The sequence below is a fragment of the Micropterus dolomieu genome, linkage group LG08 (assembly GCF_021292245.1).
Source record: "Micropterus dolomieu isolate WLL.071019.BEF.003 ecotype Adirondacks linkage group LG08, ASM2129224v1, whole genome shotgun sequence".
Taxonomy (NCBI): Eukaryota; Metazoa; Chordata; class Actinopteri; order Centrarchiformes; family Centrarchidae; genus Micropterus; species Micropterus dolomieu.
Window position 1 is genome coordinate 1,764,524 of NC_060157.1, and position 12,187 is coordinate 1,776,710.

The following is a 12,187-nucleotide window of genomic DNA, read 5'->3' on the forward strand; positions in this document are numbered from 1 at the left end:
TAAGGCCTGCAGTTCTTTCGATGTTGTTCTGGGTTCATTTGGGTTATATGTTACCATATTTTAATATAGGCCTATACTTAATATGTTGTGTGTGTAGCATGAAGGAACTACAAAATGTGTTTCGTTATGCAGCCTTGTGCTGCATGATGACTAATAAACTACCTTGTATCTTGTTCCAAGTTTTCTCCATTTGTGGATCATGGCTCTCACCGTGGTTTGCTGTAGTCCCAGAGCCTTAGAAATGGATTTGCAACCCTTCCTAGACTGGTAGATGATTTGTTTCTCATTTGCTCTTGAATTTCTTTAGATCGTGGAAGGATGTGTTGCTTTTTGAGATCTTTTAGCCTACTTTACGTTGTCAGAAAGGTTATATTTAGGTGATTTCTTGATTCAGTAGGTTAGGCAATAAGTAGACCTGGGTGTGGCTATTGGCTAATTAATTATTTAAAAAACTATTTTAATTAATATATACACACACACAAGTTACTGTTTCATTTATTTATATATTTAAATTTTTTAACACACACACACACACGCTTACTGTTTTATTTATTTATTTTAATTTTAATATATTTTTATTTTTTAACACACACACACACACACAAACACACACACACTTACAGTTTTATTTATTTATTTTAATTTTAATATGTATATTTTTTTAAACACACACACACAAACACACACACTTACAGTTTTGTTTATTTATTTATTTTTAATATTTATCAATTTTTTTAACACACACACGCTTACTGATTTATTTTATTTTTTATTTTTTTAACACACACACGCTTACTGTTTTATTTATTTATTTTATTTTTAATATATTTTTATTTTTTAAACACACACACACACACACTTACAGTTTTATTTATTTATTTTAATTTTAATATGTATATTTTTTTAAACACACACACACAAACACACACACTTACAGTTTTGTTTATTTATTTATTTTTAATATTTATTAATTTTTTTAACACACACACACGCTTACTGATTTATTTTATTTTTTATTTTTTTAACACACACACGCTTACTGTTTTATTTATTTATTTTATTTTTAATATGTATATATTTTTAAACACACACACACAAACACACACGCTTACAGTTTTGTTTATTTATTTATTTTTAATATTTTTGTTTTTAACACACACACACACACACACGCTTACTGTTTTATTTATTTATTTTAATTTTAATATATTTTTATTTTTTAACACACACACACACAAACACACACACACTTACAGTTTTATTTATTTATTTTAATTTTAATATGTATATTTTTTTAAACACACACACACAAACACACAAGCTTACAGTTTTATTTATTTATTTTAATTTTAATATATTTTTATTTTTTAACACACACACACACAAACACACACACGCTTACTGTTTTATTTATTTATTTTATTTTTAATATGTATATATTTTTAAACACACACACACAAACACACACGCTTACAGTTTTGTTTATTTATTTATTTTTAATATTTTTGTTTTAACACACACACACACACACGCTTACTGATTTATTTATTTATTTTATTTTAATTTTTAATATTTCTTCTTTTCTTTTTTTAACACAAACACACATATGCTTCGATTACTTTACGCTTTAAGTACTTGTTTAATGAAATATATGGGGCTGATTGTTCTTATGTTGTATGTATGATGCTTTGGCAATGTTGTTGTTACACATTCATGCCAATAAAGCTAATTTGAACTGAATAGTGAAATTGAACTCAGTTTCCCAAAAAATGTGATTAATCGCAGTTAATTCATGATTTAACAAGATTTTTCTCCCTTAATAATAAAAACATTCATTGTGTGTTTACTTGTGTTACCTTTGTCTAATATTTTTATTAGTTTGATGAGTGTGTTTCCATGGTGAGCTTTTATTTTGACTAACGAAGATGATTGTAGTTCCCTGGAACGTTTACTTTGAAGGGCGTACCGGATGTGATCTGATGTGTAGTTTCCGTCTTGGCTGGGAGGAAAAGGCGTAGCTAGTAAACATCACAGAGAGCTAAAAAAAAGACAAACACACACAGCGGACATTAGAGCCGGAAAACACCGACGCATTAAGTTCCCTCTTCGGTTCGTAGAAAGCCCACCGGTGTCGTCCGCAGTCCTGTAACCGTCCGTGGTTGTCACAGCGACTGACAGCGTCTCAGAAAAAAGAAAAGACCATCGGGGCGTTAGCCAGCTAGCTAGCTAGCATAGCCACCTAGCCGCAGCAGCACTAGCCGCAGCTAGCATTAGCATAAAAACGACAAAGATGATAGCGCTAATCAACAAACTGTTGGACTGGTTCAAGGCGCTCTTCTGGAAAGAAGAGATGGAGCTGACCCTGGTGGGGCTGCAGTACTCCGGGAAGACGACCTTCGTCAATGTGATAGCGGTAAGCTTCATGCTAACGCCAGCTGTCTGTTAGCATCTGGCTGCATCCATTGTTATCCTGCGGTGGTGAGGTCAGCTAGCTGTCTGGTGAACTAACGTTAAGTCAGGATGATTTGTTACCCAGATTTAACTCACATTTGTGTCAGCGGTGTGCTTTTTAATTAAGAATATGTGCTGCTAACGCTGTGGGTAAACACCAATACACCGGGTCTGATGGGTCATTTAAATAGGCACACAGATGCTTTCACATCTGCATCAGGAGAGAATCTTAACCTCCACAAGAAATGTAGATTTTGTAATCAGAACGGAAGGCCGGTTTGGGACCTGAACCACCAGCCCTGGTGCCAGAGGTAGGGTAGGGTTTGTAGGTCGACCCCCCCCCTCCTCCTGTCAGAGTGACCTTCCGTCTCCGGTCACACCAGACTCCCTCCCTGACACACATCAGCTGAGTTTCTCTCCTCACATCAGCCTCCTGTGCTCCCCATGTACAACATTTGGGTGACCTGCTAACACAGATTTATCTTCACCCTAAAATATATTACTTCTAAGTTTTGGCGTACTGCAATTTTCAATATTTGTTAAAGGTTATGTGTGTGTCAAAATACCATTTTTATTAAAATACTGTGGTGCTGCAGAGACGTCCTGGCCTACAGATCAGATTCTAGAGACTTAAGAAAACATCTTTGTATGGCACAGATTGTGCAGAAATCACATCATCAAAGTCAATTCATTTTAATAGGTTTTTCAATGAAAATGAGAATAATGATATTATACCTGTGAACGACCACTGTAAACATTATTATTATTATTATTAGAAAATAAGTTATAAACTGTTGAAAGTAAACCATGGCTAATTTATTTATTGAAGTAATAAATCTTCTATATTTTAAATGAAACATAAGGATCTCCTCGAGTGCCTTTCTTATAAACGAGTCACAAACTTTCTCTAAAAGGCCTTAAAGATATAAGAAAACGATAGACTCCATAACACCTATTGTTGTCCAATTTTCCCTTTTTCAGTATAACCAGGGATTATGCAGATTGTGATACCAAGTGCAGATCCGACTCCACTGCTCCCTTTTCCTCAAATTTTAAAGGAAATAATTGGTATGTGCGCTAACGTGAGTTCAGGGAGTGAACAACCAGGGCGGAACAATTAATACAAATACTATAAAATCTCACCGTGGCCAAGTCTAATATCCAAAATCGCAGGAGCTGCAGTTTTTATAATTGAAACGTTGTGGTGCTACAGAGACGTCCCAGCCTGCAAACCATTGTAAACATTGTACACACAACCATAAACAACAACAACAGTGCAAAAGATGCTGGAATAAGGAAATATTTTTATACAGTAATTATGCAATATTATGTACAAGAGGTAGTTGGGTGTGGAAAATACAGTACGTACAATATGAGCAGCACAGATGGGATGGAGTTAGGCATTATTAAATCAGCGAATTAGCGTCTGAATCAGAAGAGGAAGGAAGTTAGGGAAGTCAGTTTCAAAATTATAGACGGGAGTGAAACATTTAAAAGGATAATATTTAAAAAGATGTGGGAGAAGGAGGCAGATATTGTGTTCTCAGTGGGCGAATGGAAGGAGATAAATGAACAACAGCGGAAAACATCTCGAGAGAATATGGATGGTAAAAATATCACAGTCCAAGAAGTTCACTTCTGTTTTTGGGGGATTTCCCCTCTGTTAGCGCTTACTGGCAGGAGCTAAGAGTGACAGAGGCGTCCCGGCCTACAAACCATGTCCTCCAGACGTGAGGGAGCATGCTTATGTTGGTGCAGACATCCCTCGGGAAGTGACTCGTAGCAAAACATTGATTAACGAACTGTGATTGTGATGTCACGGATGAAACCGATCCGTCATATCGAGTCAAATGAATTTTATTTCTTTAGCTGAGAAAGAGCAGCAGAGGAGGAATCCTCTCTCAGGATGGACAGACAGGAAACAGAAGTGGTGTGTACATGGGGAAATTATCGGATTGGCACATTCCTAAAGTCTTTCTTATTATAGTTTCTTTCTTTGGGAAATCTGTAACGCAGTTTGGAGCTCAGACTAGAGCCCCACCCATACTTTTATAAGGTTGATATTAAAATCTGAGTTTAAAAACATAATGGCGATATGCTGGCTGATCTTTGTTATTTAGCATTACATACACAAACAGTTTTGTATCTCTGGATGACCTGAATGTTGTGAGAGCAACAACTAAGAGTTGACAGTCAAGAGAAGACAGGAAGTGACAGAGAGAAATGGGGATTGGCGTGTGAGACAGGTCCCAGGAAGAAGAGACGCCGTCTTCACCCCAAGGTCACCAGGACACCCCGACCTTCTCATTTCTGTACTGAAATTAAAGTCCTCATAGGCAAGTCCCGCCACTCGGCAGCCATCTTAGTAAGGCCTCCGGGTAGTTATTCAGGACTAACAGGATCAGGCCCCCCTTTTAAATGAACGTGGGGAGAACCATAACAGCACTATCCCTGACATACAAGCTGCATGTAGAGAATTAGCAGTAAAATCTAATAAAAATCATAGTTTGATGACTTTAAAAAGCGTTTTCCCCGTGGGAGGGGCGGGATAACCGCTAGTGGGTGGGAACCGCTGGGCACCTCACGATTCGATTGTGATTCGATTATAAAACGATTATCGATGCATCTTGATGCGTCATTTTTTTCTATACAGGATCCCTTACTAAGCTTTTAAATTTGCGCTTTAAAATCCAAAAGAAACATCTGCTAATTAGCTTAAAAGGACTAGTTTGCATCCCTAATTTACTGTATTAACCTCAGCTCCATGGTCCCTCATTTCTTTAACAACCAGCTGTCAGAAAACTGAAATATAAATATCAGGATGTCGAGGACTGAGCTGGACACCAGTTTAGTCTCAGCATGTACCAGATGTTTTTAACCCTTGACTAGTAGGTTAGTTACTAATGACATACAGCTGATAATTAATATTACTTCGTTACTAATTCAGCTAACGTTACATAAATAAATAAATATTTTTAGCGGCTGCACTTCCACGAGTTCCACCTTTTGCGTTCTGTCAACGTTACGTTATCAATTAACATTAAATAATCATTTTTTAGACATTTGTTAATCGAGCCAGAATCTTCCACGTCCGCATGGCGATGCATCTAAGAATCGATTATTCCTCCCACCCGTAATAACCGCCATGTTTAGCTTTACAAGCCTTCCTTAATAAAGACTTTTATTGATGATTCTTTGAGTGTCTCCTCTTAAAACATCACTCCTCTTACGACAGACAGATCAATACAGTCTCTCTGTGAGGAGCTCCAAATCAGTCAATAATGGAGAGATACTGAAGATTGACCGATGACGCGTCGCTCTTGGTTTAGCGGCAGGCAGATGACGATTCCTAAAGAGCATTGATAAGCTGCGCACATTATCAGCTGTGGCGTATATCAGCAAGAAGTGTGTGTTTGTGTGTTTCAGTCCGGCCAGTTCAGCGAAGATATGATTCCTACAGTCGGGTTCAACATGAGGAAGATCACCAAAGGCAACGTTACCATCAAGGTTTGTACTTCCATTCCCTGCTTCTACCTGAATGTCCAAACTCTGATATGTGACCTCTGACGTGAGTAGCAATTGTAAGTCGCTTTGGATAAAAGCGTCAGCTAAATTTATAAATGTAATGTACTCTACAAATCACACAGACCTGCTTGTTCTAGATGTATAGTAAAAATATAAAAGGTTAACTTAAATTAAGCTGAAGTAATACACCGAGTCAATGCTCCAAAAAACATTTATTAAAGTATTGACATTACATCTTCATCAGGTGTACAGAATGTGTAGTGGCAGTGATTGAGCCACAGGTGTAGGTCTCAGAACAGGCCAGACTGTGTCAGTCATTCGAGATGAAGGCACTTTTTTTCTGGATATCGACCTTTTTGCCGTTAAACAACTTGGTGGCCTTGATCTTCTGGTAAATTGGCAGAAATGATCTCACTCTGCACTTAAAATAAATGATAAAGACAACAAGGAAATGTGTTATTTTAATCTTAGAAGAGACTACGACTACTTTCTTTTTTAAATCGTGGTTAATTAGTTTTAGCGGTGAGTGTTTGCACAGGTTGAAGTCTAACCCTGACCTCTCCCTGTGTCCGTAGCTGTGGGACATCGGCGGTCAGCCTCGGTTCAGGAGCATGTGGGAGCGTTACTGTCGAGGAGTCAGCGCCATCGTGTAAGTACTGGTTTCCCAAACTGTGGTTAACGTCCCCTTAGACGGGCCGATGGGAGGTCTCTTCTGGGTCCAAACTAGACAGGAGACCCGGGAGAGACGGAGTTTCAGCTTTAAATTGACTGTTTACAGGCAAGAGTTTGGTCGGGTCAAAGTGAACGCAGTGAGAAAATCCTGATCATCAGGAAGAAGCTTAATGCAGTCCTGCTGTCTTGTTGTGTCGTATTACCCCGGTTGTCTTGGTGAGGCCGGGACAGGAAAGCTGCACGATGAAGGGGCATTAATATTAATCACTTTTTATAATTATTATTATGTAAGACACCAGATTTGGTTTGCTCGTAAGTTGTGGTGTAGTAAAAGTGATACTGATGGGCTCTGCCGGCCTTTTCTCCACCCGCCCTGTGGTTTTTAGTCCAGTTCAGCAAGCAGCACGATATGACTGGAGGGAGCGTTTAAAATCTCATGTGAAGGGAAGAAGGAGCCAGACTAACTTTTTTCACCTGCGTCCCAGAAACGTCCTGAACAACAATTCGAACCGTCCTGAAGCGTCCCAAAATCAAAAGTTGTGTCTTTACTGTATTATCCTCTATAGTTGTTGGTGACATAATAAATGATTATAAATTGATAAAATAAATAATATTTATTTAGCTTGATTCAAACAAAAAGATTTATAAACAAAACTGAAAAGTTATCTGTTGGGGCACCTTTTTACCTCGATGATAAATTATTTCATTTCTACTCAGTTAGAAACTCCTGGACTTTGTTTCAGCAGCTTTTCTGCTCATGTTCAAAACTTTCTACACATTCAGAATCTCACTATTATGAGACTAACATCAAGAACATTAAGAAGTCTACCTGACTTATAATCTGCTGTGCTGAATGAGACCAGTGCGCTAAACTTCGTCGGAGGTAGAATATAGATTTGTTTTTCACTGCGTGAGAAGATTGATGTGTGGCGCTAAACGCTAGCCTACACAGCGGGATTGAGAGGACAGATGGACCTGGGAACAGGTGAGCGGCCGGCCTCCTGTGTGAGTCCGGCGTGACTGTGGTAAGAGCGTGACAAGACGGCCTCCGTCGACGTCAGCGTTCGGTCGGTTCGTTTGTCACACAATCCCTTTCGTCCTACAGAATATTTCTCTTCGTCCCAAACACATTTTCTATCGTCCCCAGGACGACGTTAGTCTCGAGCCCTGGTAGGAGCATTTTCTGATATGCTGGTGAAATGAGAAAGGAAGTTAATGACGGTTCTTTTTTTCTTTTTTTTTTAATATCCTTCGAATCTCCTTTTACAGCAATTACTTCCACTCAGGAACAATAATCTTTACAAGGGGTCATAACATTCATGCGGAGGATATGTCCAGAAGTACAAGGAGGAGAAGAAATAAAAATAATTAACAACCTTGAAGATAAACCTTGTAAACAGAACAGACATCAACACATGAGTTAGCTCTAACGGTCTTCCATCACCTTCATTAATGGTGCTCATCTTTCAATGAAAAGATCCTTCTGTAATCTCCATAAATGTGTAGCCAGCTTGGTTTGGCGACTCCTTTTTAAGCCATCTTATTGTAATTGTTTTCTTTGCTGCTACCAATGATACCTGTAATAAATACTTCTCTTTCGTTTCATCCCTAAAACTGCTATCAGAGGGTCTCTAATCAGTTCCATATTTTATTACTATATGTAAAAATGGATTTCCAAAAGTTATCTAACAATGGCCATTGCCAAAATATGTGAGTGAGTAGACATTGTCTCTCCACACCCCCTCCAACTCTGACTTGATTGATTCGGATTCATTTTAGCCACAACATGTGGTGTTCTGAAAAATCTGTTATTTATCTGCCGTTGAAATTCCTTCCACAGATCGGCGTCTGTGGCTTTGTGAGCCTGAGTGCATATCTCCAAACATCCTCACTAATTTCACATAAAATTATTTATCTTTTGTCACTGAAGCAGTAATTCTTTAAACATTGGTTATTGGTTTCGTCGTTGATGACAGTTCTGATAAATAAAGGTATTTAAATGAACCTTTTTTGTTTTGTTTGATGTTTTCATGGTTTCTTTGTGTGTTGTAGCTACATGGTGGACGCAGCAGACCCGGAGAAGATCGAAGCCTCCAAGAACGAACTCCACAACCTGCTGGACAAGCCGCAGCTGCAGGGAATTCCTGTAAGAGCCTACTGGATCAGACATGATCCCAGCTGAACCACAGCTGCCAAGAACACGTGTCACTTCATCTGTCTGGTATCTGGATCAAATCCAGATGAGATTGAAAACACTTCTTTTACACTCAGCAGCAGATTCTTCTCTGTTGGCCAGATCGCAAATCCTCATGACTCTAAAGGCCAGTTTACACTTCTGCATCGAATCTATGCCCTAGGTACGCCCCCCCCCTACAGTAAAACCACATGTAGCGGTGACGGAGACCACAAGAACTGTGATTGGTCGGCTTGCCGGCATCTCATTTCCTCTGAGAAATATTATTATAGTCTATATATTATTTTCATTTCATTTTACCCGCATTCAAGTTAGTGTAGTCAAAACCAGGGTTCCTGCAGCTCCTTAAAAAGGCTTAAAATAAAATCAGGGGAAAATCACTGCCAAATATGGCGTTGCCTCGTTCATTAAAAGAGAGAACGCGCATCTCTTTTCTATCAAGGAAATTGTTTCAAAATTTTGGGGACTTAAATTTATATATAGTTCAATTTGTTGAGGTCTTAAAAGCTTTAAAAATGGCGCAAGAACCCTGAATACAGTCATGGATGCTATAAAGCTACTGCCAACTAGTGTTTTGGAGGTGTAACTGCACAACGATGCAGACGCCTACGCACAAGTATAAAGACGTAGCTTACACCGCAGGCTCCGGCGTAGACTCAACGCAGAAGTATAACTCCAGTTAAAGTGTAATTGGGGTCTGAAAGCGTTGTGGTTTGGGGTCTCTGCGCCTTCCTCCATGATTCAGTATTCTTTTTATGCTTTTAGTTTTTCGATTCTCTGATGTATTCAGCCAGTTTATGTTCCACCTGTGTGTCTTCAGGTTTTGGTTCTGGGCAACAAGAGGGACCTACCAGGAGCCCTGGATGAGAAGGAGCTGATAGAGAGGATGTAAGTCGACACTCTGGCTCAGACCTGAGGTTTTCTGATCAGTGTGCATGCAGCTTGTTTACGCTGGCTGGACCGACCTTCAGCCTCCTGCAGCTGGTTTCTGGCCACATGTTTTTGGTTTTGTTCCATACAGCTGTGTCTGCTCTCGCTGTCACTCCACTAGCTCCTCCCTTTGGGGTCAGGCCGAGGTGTCCGACACAAGTCTGGACTTTACTCTTTATGATAGATTAACAGGGAAACCGGTCTTATTATTGTTGCTGCATTAATGTGTGTTTGTATCATCCTGTTTGTGCGTTTTAATCAGGAACCTGTCGGCCATCCAGGACAGAGAGATCTGCTGCTACTCCATCTCCTGCAAGGAGAAAGACAATATCGGTACACAACACACACACATCTTTACTTTTATAAATAATAGGTTTACATTTCCTATACCCTAATGTTGTGTTCAGATCGATATCACAACTGTGTGAGAGCAGCCTCATTAATTTCAGGTCGTCGTGCAAAAAGGTTGAACCAGGTAAAAGTTAAACTGCAGCATCACTTTTTAAGGAGGATGAAATGATTCCAGAGAATCCAGTCAGTATTATAAAGCGCTGTGGTGTGTCACAGCGAGTACTGAGGTCACAGACGAGACTAACGACTAACTGAAACTCTGTGGTTTGAACTTCAGCTTCCTGCCTGCGCTCCTGTTTGTAGTTTCACATCGTAGTCTTATTAGACTGTTTACAGGTCACTGCTGATGCTAACCCAACATTTTAAAATGTTTTCTACTGGCAAACCAGCAGGAAACCAGCTTTTATTGTTGTAAAGCAGGAAAGGGGAAGGAAATGCAGTTAGTGGAGCTTCACTCTGTGATTGTAGGTCTACCAGATGTGGACTCATTTAGCACTCTTTGATCTGTGTATAAGTAGAGGTGTATGATATGTATCGTCTACAGTGATATCTTAATTGTTGTTCTAACGGTGTGCGAGCAGACATTATCGATCAGCTACTTCACCGACTTTGCATCAAAAACTCCTCCGAGCGTTCACTGCGTCATGCATTCAGCACACGTGTGCTAGAGTTAAACGAGCCGAAACATTCCTGACTGCAGTTAAAAATGAGTGAACAAACAAAGCGCCTGCAGATGAAACACTCTCACCTCCAGCCTCGCAGTCTGACGTGACGTCCTTAGATTGAACTGCTAGACGTGGATCAGCCTCACTCATGGCATGGAGCCGGTTTGGCTTTGAAACGACGGATGCTGCTTCGGTTGCTTTTAAAGACCATGAACTCAAGAATAGGAAAAGCTTTAGGAGTCAGCTGTCCGCTACACTGATGACTGAATCAAAGTTTTCAAAGGGGGCTTTCACACCTGTGGTTCATTTGATCCGGACCAAGTGGGGGGAAAAAAAGAAAAAAGATTCACGGCTGCATTTTAGTTCTGGTCCGGTTCATGTTCACAGTGCAGTTTTACAAACGAACCGAGAGAAGTAGGCATGACGTTACACAAACTGACAGGTAACTTGTTGACTGGACAGCTGTGGCGTTTGTCATCCTGCGTCGTCAGGACCCACGTGGGGAAATCAAACTGCGGTGACATATAGAAGTTTCTGCAGCACTTTAATGCTTCTGATCTGTATCGCAAAGAGCTCAAGAAGTGATAATTTATCAAAAGCATGATAATGTCAGACCGCAGATCAACCTCATAGCCTGTATGGATAACGACATGTACAGTAATAAATCGGGGCTTATTAGTCTGTAGTTTACTGTGGGGTCGCTGTCAATGAACTGACAGGGAAGAGGGAGTACTACTGGCACTCCTTTTTTAACAGGCTTTGAACTATTAATCATGAAAAATACCTGCGCTGGCAAGTATAGCCTACATTACCAGATGATTTTCATAAACACAGCATGGCTTACACAGATCAATTATTAGATCACTGAGCACATTCTGCGGTCAGCAGATGGATTTATTAGTGGTGGTTTAGCTTTTGAAATAATGCTCAGATCACAAGTCTGCTATGATGAAATCCCGTGGCTGGTTGGTTTGCTTTCACACCACAAGCGAAACCGCACCAGAGTTCGTTTGAAAGCGTGCCGAGACCCCCTCTTAAAGGAGCAATATTAGACTTTTACAAACACATTTTTTGAAGGATGCAAAATATCGTCTATTTATAAGCTTGAAGTATTTGCAAGAAAGAGAATATAATGAGCACTCGGAGGAAGTCCAACGCGCCATCAAGGTGACGTTCTTCCGCTCCTCGTGGATATTAATGGCGTCTGCAGAACATTAGGAACACGTCTTGCATGTCTGACAGAACAATCCCCAACTTTTTAGCCCCGTCACATGTATTGATGAAGATAATTTCCCTCCACACCCCCCCCCCTCTCTGTCTCTGTCTCTCTCTGCAGACATCACTCTCCAGTGGTTGATCCAGCACTCCAGGACTAAGAGGAGTTCCTGAGAACAGACAC

General features: G+C 39.8%; 1 protein-coding gene across 6 annotated transcripts in view; it reads left to right on the plus strand.

Moving 5' to 3' along the window:
• Nucleotides 1-1,933: 1,933 nt before the first annotated feature.
• LOC123974840 (ADP-ribosylation factor-like protein 8A) overlaps nt 1,934-12,187 on the plus strand; it is a 33,034-nt gene continuing 22,780 nt past the window's right edge. For 5 of the 6 annotated variants that reach the window (XR_006825943.1, XR_006825939.1, XR_006825942.1 and 2 more), the window contains exons 1-6: nt 1,934-2,413; nt 5,878-5,958; nt 6,552-6,625; nt 8,701-8,794; nt 9,663-9,730; nt 10,035-10,105. Coding sequence is in view for 1 of the 6 variants with exons in the window: in XM_046055796.1 (XP_045911752.1) it covers nt 2,291-2,413; nt 5,878-5,958; nt 6,552-6,625; nt 8,701-8,794; nt 9,663-9,730; nt 10,035-10,105; nt 12,125-12,177 (564 nt within the window). In the remaining 5 variants the exon portion in view is untranslated. Of the gene's footprint in view, nt 2,414-5,877; nt 5,959-6,551; nt 6,626-8,700; nt 8,795-9,662; nt 9,731-10,034; nt 10,106-12,124 lie in introns of all 6 variants that reach the window. The other variant, XM_046055796.1, reaches the window with a different exon arrangement.